Genomic DNA, 12,045 nt, shown 5'->3' on the forward strand with positions numbered 1-12,045 from the left:
AATAAAGAACCACCTCGAAGAAATGGGAAGAACTTGGAGAGATGTCAGCACCTAAGGACATCAAGCTGGCTGCGCTGCTTTGCGATCTTTGAGGTACATCCCTGCCTTCGAATCGGGACGAGGCTGAATGTTCCTTCATGTCTCTTAGGTATTGCTGAACCTGCGGACAAAGAAAAAAAGCATTAAATTACCATCTCGTGCGCAACGTGTCGTTGTATCGAAACAACCGCAAATTAATCTTCGTCACGCGACTAGAAATTCTAATCATACATTCGAAATTCACCCGTTCGCGATCGAAGTCGTTGCACTCGATGATAAAGTACAACTCATTTAATTGTACAGCGAGTTATCCAAGTTACGTGGTTATGCCATCACTTATAACCAGGTGCTGCGAGTCCACAGGCACCAATAATTCAATATTTATTTCCATTGCATAAATTATACCCGAAAATATCAATTCCGGAAGTGGAGTATTTACCGTACTCTCAATTATTTATTTTCGTCGCGTGTTAAGTATACATTATTCATATTTATTTATTACTATTACTTTTTATTTCTATTTTTATTTTTATTTCGTTTGAAAAATAATATTTCACTTTAAACAAATTATTGGTCGCTTGAACCAATGCGCGGGCTTTTTCTGAACTTCCGGAAAAATGTCTATCACGTGACCAAAAATCCCGCCAATTTACATGGTAATGTTCCGATTTGTACAATTCACGTTGTTGTTATACAGTGCGTGGATATTTTTACGATGGAGATTTGCCCTAAAAATAATCCAGGATGTAGCATCTTTACTTGTGGTAATCGCCATTAATATGCAAAACCGATTTCGCAAGGAAACGTGAACCAAACGTGGCCGATGGCCGTGGACCAAAATAAATTCATTTCAGGAACACTCGACGATCGCATGATTCCCTCATTTTTCCTTCCTTCCGATTTCCCTTCCCCGTACCGTTTTGTCAATCAAACAATTTTAGGTTTAACATCCCTAACTTTTCTCCCGCCAAATATCATTCCTTCAGTGGCACTTCCGACAAGTGCCGCCATCTGCTTTGTTACTAACTAGTTCGTGAATCTTTTGCGTGTTCCGTATTATTAACTCTGTCAAATATGGTAGTTTTTCACAACAGTTCTCGGAACTGCTTTGTGTTGATGAAAACAAAATTCTAGACCCACGATCGTTAGGTTGTTCCGTGCCGTATGAATTACTAATTAACAAATTATTCTTAGCTGTTGGAAAAAGACTACATACAAAAACATTGGCAATCATTGAAAGCGAATATGAATTGAAAATTAAAGGTCAATGAAAACAACCTTCCAACTGCATCTAATTTGGTTGGAAAAAAATTTGAACTAATATCTGTTTGTAATAATCATGAATGATCATATAAGTTTTTCTTCTTCGTTCGATAAAAACTTGATGAATAAAACGTTAAATTATTCATGAAGTTAATTATCTATTTTAAATAGATTTCTCGGTGGTCATGCTTGTTGCTTCAAAGTCGCAATGGCGTAGGTTAATAAAAATATGAAATCACGCTTTAAAAATATGGATTCATGTGATCCCAAAATCACACGAGGTTATGTAGAATTAAATAATAATGAATCGTAGTTAAGCCGAAGGCAAAGTTTCTGTGGGAAATTCTTGGCAACAAATGAGATACGGTAACTACGTGGGTGTTTTATTGTAATACGATATCGTTATAAATTCGTAACTGTAAAACATAGCTCGTGAACTTTTCTCGCCGGTAACGGTTCATAGAAAGTTATAAATTCTGTAGGAACTGTGAACTATCGTTAACGACGGCGAATAGAAACTGGACGAGAATCTTTCCATCGTTTATTTCAATGTTTTAACACGTGCAACATCTTGCGACTCGTTATAACCTCACGAATTCTCCGTGGCTCGAGTTCGGTCGAGCGTAATTCGGAAGGACAGCGAGGGTATTATGTTACACCGATTTTCGTGCAAACAATCTTGCGTGAGACACGCGAGTTTTTTACCGTCTGTGTGCGACGGTCCACGCATAACGATGGCGAAGTCGACACGCGTGGAAGACGTCACAAGAAACAAAAACCTAAAAACAAAAACCGTCGTGAAATAGTTAGAGGACAAATACTGAGATCCGCTGACTTGAAGTCCCGAGGGAGGAAACAGGAGCAAAAGGAGTAGGACCGCCCATCTATCTATCTTGCTCCCTTGCTCTCAAGCAGTCGAGATGTGTGTGTAACTGCCGCGACGAATAGCGAACCAGAGTTCAATGTGTACGTGGGAATAGGTGTATCACTTCTACTTTTCTCGCATTCCTGCCACGGGACTTCAAGACAGCGGAGGACAGCACGTAGTAGACGGAGCTTTTACGATAGCCGTATTCGAAGAACAGGGGGGAAAAAACTGGGCGATCGATCTTCGCGTAAACTGACGTTGTAACACCGATAAGAGTAAACAATTTATTATGCAAACCCCGGTTGGATTTCGAACAATCGACGCGGGTGTGGTGATACCTCGCGTCCGATATATGGGTTGACGCGATCGATCAGAAAACAATTTGTATCGATGAAAAAAAGATTATCTTGACGAGTGATTATCTTTACGACCGTGAGAGGTCTCCGGCTGCGACAGAAAATCTCCGCCGGTAGCTGCTGACACAGAAAGCAGATCGGCACAAAGCGGCGCGGGGCTTCCTTTATCCAATTACCAGACGAGCTTTTCTTTTTATTATCTAGCCGACCCTTCTCTGAAAAATATGTACAACTAACACGTGATACGCGAACCGAATATACAGTGGCTCGCAAAGGCCACGGAATAAACGAATCTTGCTTCAATTGGCATATGTTGCAAGCAGAATAATTAGTTATTTCTTGCCCGGTTCACTGTTACCTTTTTATACCGACTGTACTTTTGAACTCGATCGCAAACAGATTCTTAAAACTAGTATAAATGACAAACTATTTTCTTTTTTTCTTGGATTTCTCTATGCATAACCGGTCTATCAATTCCCTGTCACCGCATGCAGAGGAAAAACAGCAATACCAGAAAGAGTATCCTGGAAGATTGTGGTTGCCTTTCACCGAATCAAACACTTAATGTTTTTCCTTGGAAACCTCAAATACCATTGCTACGGGATTCCACAAAGATTTCAATTTATACAAAAGTCTATTATTACTATGTAACCAATCATACGTTAATTTACAGAATGGAAATATCTTGGATCAGTGTTTCTCAAACTTCACCATCGTGTGGATCTAGTAAATTACTTGTTTAACACATCTGTCGCCCATTACGTACATATATTTACGTAATTGACGTTCAGCTGTTAAGTGCCATCATGTTTATATACGTGCTTTTCGCGACACGAAATTTCACGTGCCAATGCTGAAAGTTCAAGAGAAACCACATACCTACAATAATTTTTTTTTATAAAATTTTTATACATAAAAATAGAAATTGATTATTATAGAATGCATTTATTTCTAAACGAAGAAATAGATCTGGTGGATCTTTTGGGGCCCACGGATCGCAGGTTGAGAAACACTGTCTCAGTTAATTACCAACTCCAAAGATCATTTCTTCAATAACCACTGAAACGATTACTGAATTAATCGACTTCGCCTGAAGTCACAATTATTAAGTTGTTAAGCCTTTTTTCTGCACACTGTGCAATTTTAAAGTAGATCTCGTGTTGTCTTATTTTTTTGCCCCCGCTTACTTCTTCACGAATTATGAATACATTTTGCTACTTTATTCGAGGTTAAAAAGTAACTATTATATCGTCTCTTACATTCGACGCGACTTTTACAACCGACAATCACGACGACAATTCCCCGTCTCGATTCTCAATTCTTGCGTGTAATTGTATTTGTTCTCGGACTATAAATACTGCTTGGAAGAATCGCGAAATCCGCGCAAGGTCTTCCAAGTAGCTCCGCGCCACAACACGCTCGCGTGTTACATCCGTTCGCGTCTCTGTTTTATTGACACTTGCGTCCACTCCCAATTGATCAGCGACAATTCAAGGTACGCGTGATCGTCAGATGCCACGGTTCCGCGTCGTGACGCGAGCCGATTGAATTCACGTGGAAAATTAGATTGAACGTCTTCGAGATCGACCCCGCGATCCGTTTCATCGGGTTGCAGTTAAATGGAAGAAGCTGTTTCGCAAGCCGCGCTCTCGAATCAAGGACGCTCGCGTGATCGACGATCGTGAGAAAAGCCATGCAGAGAAATCGTTTCCGCCCGCTTTTCCATCTTGCTTTACAGCCAACAATTTACGAGGCGCGTCAGGGCGTACGAAGCCGTATCTTTCGCGAATAAAATCCCAACAGGAAAACTAGATAAACGTTGACATTTATTTTCCATAATTTCACACCCGTCGATCGAGTCAAATCTTTGTCCATAGGTGTAGCCTCTTACGACTTACGTTTTCGTAAACTTCTTTACCAAATAATCGGATCGGGGTTATGAACGAATTTTCTACTAGTCGTGTTATTAAAATAAGTTTTCCATAACATACGGAATATCTTGTAACGCGTAAATCGACCCAAGGAGAACAACAATATTTCAAGGAATATCCACCTATCGGCCGACAGTGTTCTTATCGCTTATGAATATTTCTTTCGCGTGCGACCGCTCTTAAAACCGTATATCGTAAATTATTTTTAGAAACGAAACAAAAGGTACGTACAACGTGTTTCGTGACTGAATTTCAAATGGCGCAGTTGTATTTAAGAAGGGATAATTATTTCCATTTCTCTTGCTCTCCTTAATTACAATGTTCCATTGGCAAGCACACTGGACATATAATTACGCAAATTTACCATGAGACAGACAACGGCGTATCAATTATTAATGAACGAAGATTTAATGGAAACTGTGTCAATCGCGATCAAAGACCTTTCATGGAAGACTCCATTCTTATTTCGCGAATGCAAACTACCTTCGAGTGGGACTCAACTGGCACAAATTGCAAAATAAGTTAAGAGACGACGCTGTACATTGTGTACTTTACATTTTACGCTATGTCGTGGACGATTTACGTTGCATAACACTACGTGTAGTGTACACTAAGCATTATGCAGGGTGTTCGGCCACCCCTGGGAAAAATTAAAGATTCTAAAAGCCAAAATAAGATGAAAATCAAGGATACTAATTAGTCGATCGAGGCTTCGTTAAAAAGTTATATAAACATTTCCCGCCACACAGTATATTTTCGGTAAAGAATTTTTTTCTCGAAAGTACGTAGGATTTCGGGGTATGTCTATTCACAAAAAATGATTGTACTTGACCCCCGCAACCGAAAATAATTTTTTTATAATGATTTGAAATTTTTTATTTTGTCGAAAAATTTCATATCTTTTCGAATTTTTTTCTCGAAAGTGGGTAGGATTTCGAGGGTACGTCTATTCACCAAAAATGATTGTAATTGACCCCCGTAACTGAAAATAATTTTTTTATAATGATTTGAAATTTTTTATTTTGTCAAAGAATTTCATATCTTCTCTAATTTTTTTCTCGAAAGTGGGTAGGATTTCGAGGGTATGTGTATTCACCAAAAATGATTGTAATTGACCCCTGCATCGATAATAATTTTTTTAGAACGATTTGAAATTTTTTAATTTTGTCGAAAAATTTCATAACTTCTCGAATTTTTTTCTCGAAAGTGGGTAGGATTTCGTGAGTATGTCTATTCACCAAAAATTATTGTTATCGACCCCTGCAACCAAAAATATTTTTTTTAGGACGATGTGAAATTTTGTAATTTTGTCGAAAAATTTCACACATTCTCGAATTTTTTTCTCGAAAGTGAGTAGGATTTCGGGGGTATATGTATTTACAAAAAATGATTGTAATTTACCCCCGCAACTGAAAATAATTTTTCCGTGAATGATTTGAAATTTTATTAATTTAATTTTTTAATAACTTTTTGACGAAGCCTCAACAATTAATTTTTTTATTTATTTAAAGGATCTACAGGAATACGAAGCTTGAGAAATACTGCTGTAACATAAATAACGGAACGCCGTTTGTTCATAGTCGACGTTAGAAAATTATTTGTGCCAATAGAGCGACGAAACGCATTTTATGTAAGAAAACTGACGTCTGTATTTGTCCCACGTTCGTTTCTGGGGCTTCTGTGTGGAGGAAAAAAAGAAGGAACGAGAACCACGTTGCCATGCGAGCCAAGTGTCGAGCATAATTAAACCCTAATTGCTCAGCCATGCTGTGGGCTTTCCGTACTTCGTTTGATTTGATTTCACACTAAAAAAAGAAAACTTGAATGCCGATTTGCCATGTGCATGTAAGGTCTTTGATCCTGGTTGACACAGTTTCCATTGAAATCGCCAGGAATGCGTCTAGCGATGTGTTTACGAACACGTTCGTGAATTAATGTAATTAATTTACGACGACAAACAGCAAACGGATGAGCGTAACTTTCAATTTACTTAATAGCGACAGAAGACAAAGTGATAATAAAAAAAAAAATAAAATAATTCAAACCGAACCTGTGCATTTTTATTTTTACCCGTCATTTGTTGTACGTAATCCATGTTCGATATTTAAATAATACTAGGTCAGAGTACAAACGCTCTAGATAAATTCGTCTAGAGACGTACACAGCAGCCAACACGTCTAATTATATGCAGACGGCTTGTCGCTCCTAATCCTTCTACGAATACCCGAGGCTTTCACTCGTGTTATTTAAATATCACGATCTCTCGAACTACATTTTTCATGTACGGCACAAAAAAGAAAAAGTCTCGCGTCAACTTTCCTGAATTAATTACTTGAAAATTGACACGTATCTCGTCGAGCAACAACTGCTTAACTTTTTATCTACGCTACCTAGATCCAACCCTAAAGTATCGTTATAATAAGATCTATTAATAATTTTTTTAATAAACTAAGATTGTCTCCGTATTTCCGAGAATATGAAACACAGTAGTGCTTGTATACACGCTAACGTGTATGAACAGTGATAAGGAAGCAATAAAGGAAAAACGACGAATAACCGAAGCGTATCTCTACGTGACTAAATTAAAATTAAGCACGAAACGAAAAGGAATTCGACGTAGGGAATATGATCCACCGCGTAAGAAACTGTTACACCTTAATATCGATACTTTATTGCAGAAACTGTAATCTCGGTAATGTGATTACGCGTTAACGACCACCTTCTTTTTGCGGCGATCGTCGTGTACCGGATTTGTCTTGTGGTAAACGCTCGACTAAGGACGTGCATCGTGTATCGTTTCTCGTGTAACAAACGCGTAGAATTTTCGCTATCGCTAACACGATACTCTCCGACAATTCGAAGAAACACTGCGGATCGTGAAAGCAGCTGCCACGGTACGTGATCGAAATGTTATAACTCTGCCACACGAGTACTAGAATTCCGGTAAAATTCGTGATGGAACTCGAGTGCGACGATCGAGCCTTTATTTATCGACCGGTAGTAAATCATCATTTTTACCGACATCAATAATATTAACAGAACGTGATAACAATAAAGGATCGCTAACCCTACTGTATCACATAAATTTCAGAATTGTTAAGCAAAATAATAGCGCTGGAATATTTTAATAAGAAACTGTTATGAATCGCGGGTACCGTGGGGCGAGGAATGCAGAATACAGAGTGTGAAATGGAAAATGTGGAATGCAAAATGCAGACGCGAAATAGGGAATGTGAAGCGTAGAAATGCAAATGTGAAACGAGGAATGTGGCGTTCAGGACGTGGAATATAAATATGGGATGTAAACTAGCGAGTACTAAGCAACATAAAGAACATTTTTTTTGTAACTTTTCCATCGTTTCCGGTTCAAGGAAACACACTGTATATGTAAATCACGAACATCGTAGATATTTTAACCGGCCAATGGTCTTGTACCATAAGGACCGAATAAATGGGAGTTATAAACACGCAGGTAATAACTCGCTGGAAATAGAAACAACCTAAGTTACTAACTATCGCGATTTAGTGTTCGGTGGAATCATTGGAAAGTTAGTGATAGTACATAAAATCATTGAAACGGAACAGGTTAATTATATCGGCAACAAATGTAGAACATTTAAAGAAGCTATAAAATGTAACTATTTGAAACGATGAGGTTCCCATAATATTAACCAATTACTCTCGTAGTACTTTCTAAATCGAAGAAGAGCTCGGATGAATCTGTCGTTAGTTTCGTCAAATATCCGCTAGGGGTACTTAATGATGAGGCGTGATAGTACATAAAATCATTGAAACGTAACAGGTTAATTATATCAGCAACAAATGTAGAACATTTAAAGAAGCCATAAAATGTAACTATTTGAAACGATGAGGTTCCCATAATATTAACCAATTACTCTCGTAGTACTTTCTAAACCGAAGAAGAGCTGGGATGAATCTGTCGTTAGTTTCGTCAAATATCCGCTAGGGGTACTTAATCCTGCAGCATCGCTACACGACGCCAGTGAGTGGTTCGTGTAGAAATAATCACGTCGAAACTCGAATTAGACGCGTTTCATATTTTACGTAACTTTCACCGCGTGCAAGGTAGAGGTGAGAATGCAACGGTATTCTTAGACAGTCAGAAACCAACCAGTCTACCCCGCGTCCAAGAAATGCCGCGATCGAGAGTCGTCCCGCGCGTTTTTTTCACGAAATAATCGGAACACGGTCAGTCAACGGGCGCTGGCAGAGAGCTGGGATTCCTCGTTCGCTCGTTCGCCGCTGTAAATTTAGCTCCCGGTTCCACGAAACTATGCCTCCCAACCGAATGGACGGAAGCGAAAAGAAAGTGAAAAACAGCCTCCGGGGGGCTAGCGAACTTCCTCTCTCGACACGCCGACCAGTCGCGAAAAGAAAATAATCCGTGATAAGTCGATAAGAATGAATAATGAGCCTTGGTGGCTGCGAACGACAATGGTACGAAGTATCCGAGTCGAAATGTCGATGATCATCGATTATTTTTGTCATTTTATCGTCGTCCAATAATGTTCCATCGGACGACAATAAAATATTCATAATATTGTCTATCTATTACATAACGCGTACGGGCATAAACAGTGATTTATCACAGTGACCAAAAAATCACGATCACGCCCGTGATCCGAAAGATGGCGTTTTAATAGCGGTTCACGTTAACTGTGATCGTTAGTGTTCCGCTAACTACCCTCAGTGGAAATTTAAAGAATTACAAATGCGCCAAATTGAAATTGTATAGTAATGTAGTCTAAGCAATGAAAAAGGCTGGGTTATTATTTAAAAATACCAACATAGATAATTTTGATGGTTTTAAATTAGTCCAGCTTTTGAAAATATCCTTTCAAAGTAAAGTTATAACTAGACTGCGGATTATTATGCAAATTCATATATTTATTAATGAAATTAATAAAATAAGAGCTTCGTAGAGGGTTCATTCAACCCCTAAATACAATAATTCTTATCTTACTTAAGTTTTTGTTATATTTTTGCATATTAAATGCATTCTATAGTTTTTTGACAATCTAAATTTCCCATAAATGCATAAATATCCGCAGTCTAGTTATAACATAAACGACAAGTATATAAATTGTATATTGTTCGTGCTGACGCGGCACCAGAAACAATTTCCTACGGTTCTTTACGATGTGCCAAACAGAATGTATCGTTCGATGAAAACTATTGCATCTGTTGCACTGCGTCGCTATAGGAGAAAAGGACGAATGCAGCGAACAGAAGAATGATCACTCACGTTGGCGCAACTGTTTGGGAAATAGAGCGAACGATGGGCTAAATGTCACGCGAAGAATTACGGAGATTGTTTAGAATGTGAAAAGAAACAATAGAAAGGTGAAATGGAAGGGGGCAAGGGGGAATTAACCGCATTCTCCACCTTGTTTTATCTTCGTTCTCATACTTCCGTTTAAATGCGCGATCGATCCGTGACATTTGACACGAACCAATTTTGTTCCTCCACTCAACCTTTAGGTTTGTTCCTTTTTTATGTACCTCCCTTGACACTTGGATGAAATTCATGGGACACCGTTCTCAAAATGTTTCAACGCGTTAACCAACCCCCGTCGCCCTCATTTCGGTATTTTATTTATAAATAAAAAAATAAACGATAGAAAAAGGTAGGTTCTAACGACCTCGAAACGAAATAATCCAGAATGCCAACGACTTCTCGATCTACTTACTGTAGGCTTTTTGCCAATAGCGCTTGCATCGCTGTAGGACGTAACCTTCACGTAAGGACTGGAAGCGGATATCGGCACGGTGATCATTTTTCCGCCTTTTGGTTTTGTCCGTCTCTCCCATCGGCGGCTGGAAAGATCGAACGCGACCTCTAGGTGCCGCGATCTCGCGCGGTGCTTCCCCTCGAACAATTGGAATCTGGCACGTTTTCACGGACACTTCCGGCGACGCGACTTTTCTGGGAAACCGGTGGACCTTCTCTAGCAGGACATTGAGAAAACGGTGCACCTCAATGCCGAGTTTAATATACTCTCCACGTTTTGCATCAATTTGCCAACCGACGGACGCATTCAACGAGCGCCTGACCGTGCAAATGTATCGTTCGAAGTTTCGCTCGTTTCGTTCACGGCGAACTTCCCCGAGTTTCTCGAGGCAGCCTCCTTGGGACAACTTTCCTAGACAACGCTGGGCAAAATCGTTTCCAACGCGCGGCGAACGTAATCGTTTTAAGAGTTTCGCGCGAAGTCACGACACGGTTGATAGCGAGTCAGAAATAATTTATTTTCTACCGAACTTGGGACTACCTTCAAGGCTGCCCACAATAGTTGACCCGATTCTTGTACAACACGCGACAAAGGCGAGCCACTTCGGAACGAAAAGAAAAAATAAAAAAGAAACAGCACGACCATTCACATGCACCGTGTATCGATGATCCAATTACAAACCATATCCTGTTGCGATCGGTTGGTTGTCGAAACTTCCGCGATTTAACTGTTCAACAATTCGATGCTGTTTTTACCGTTGATCGTTCGGTTTAAAAACTTTCACGTTGCATCCAACGACGCGCGAATGCGGTATTCTCTCGAAATTTACGATTCCAATAAAATTCCATCGACAAGATTGCCTTCGTGTACGATCGACGGAATTTCGAGTCGTTCGCCAACGAAACAATTCGAAAATATTTTATGTTCCGGTTCGATGTCACTTGATCCGAATTAGCAATTGTAATTCCCGACTCGGGAAGAAAACGTTACGTTTGATCGTCGAGTCTTACGTATTACGCGTTTTAATAACTGGGAAGTTGTTTTTGATACGACGGAACCGCGCGACACCTTCACCGACGAGCGGACAAACGTCGACTGACGCGTGGAGCGCTCGTCGCCTGAGGAAACGAATGGATCTCTCACGATTGGCTGTCGCGCACTTCCAGGTAACGCTAGTCTCTGTTCAGATTATTCGCATACAGAATGCAGTCGGAAAGGCTCGCGAAGTGTTATCGAACTGCGACTGCTGTCGCCAGACATTCTGCATTATTATCAATCTATCAACCGAACCACAATTTATATTACTCGTTGTTTATAAAAATAACTAAGTTACAGAGGTTTCGTATGTTCGCTAAATTTCTTTGTATGACTTTCGTTTGGGTATCGTTCCACGAAAGCGATTTCTAGCGAGTTTACATAAAAGGGGACGTGCAATATACATATAGGATGCTAATTGATCCTGTGTTTGACCGTGATACATGGCGAATAAATTATAAATGTACATCGTTAAGGAATTTTATAGTATCGATATTTATCTCGAAACCGGAGTTTTTAAGATAATAGAAGTTACGTAACAATAAATTGACGATGGTAGCTGAAGGTTGTTCTTGCATCTTTATTATCTCTGCGCAGTCACGTGTGAAAGGCACATTTAATAATTCATGTTTACCGATCCACGCAACAACATCGCGAGTTCGTTAAACAGAAAAAAAAAGCATTCGTTAATTGTTGGTGAAACTTTCACGTATTCATTGAGGAAATAACAACGATGTAATTGCAGCTTGAGGCCCAGCGATAAATATGTATGGATAAACATCATTTTCACACAATGAACG

The 12,045-nt window shown here is 39.4% G+C and overlaps 1 protein-coding gene across 3 annotated transcripts in view; it reads right to left on the reverse strand.

Annotated features, from left to right (window-relative positions):
• The window catches only part of LOC122398334 (TBC1 domain family member 1), a 38,673-nt gene that overhangs the window by 7,253 nt on the left and 19,375 nt on the right, over window positions 1-12,045 (reverse strand). For 2 of the 3 annotated variants that reach the window (XM_043398084.1, XM_043398085.1), the window contains exon 2: window positions 14-160. In XM_043398084.1, the coding sequence (XP_043254019.1) occupies window positions 14-139 (126 nt within the window). In that variant the 5' untranslated portion in view covers window positions 140-160. Of the gene's footprint in view, window positions 1-13; window positions 161-10,168; window positions 11,295-12,045 lie in introns of those variants that run through there. The other variant, XM_043398083.1, reaches the window with a different exon arrangement.

This window comes from Colletes gigas, unplaced genomic scaffold, assembly GCF_013123115.1.
Source record: "Colletes gigas isolate AHSC1104 unplaced genomic scaffold, ASM1312311v1 Colletes_gigas_Sc00011, whole genome shotgun sequence".
NCBI classification, from domain to species: Eukaryota; Metazoa; Arthropoda; class Insecta; order Hymenoptera; family Colletidae; genus Colletes; species Colletes gigas.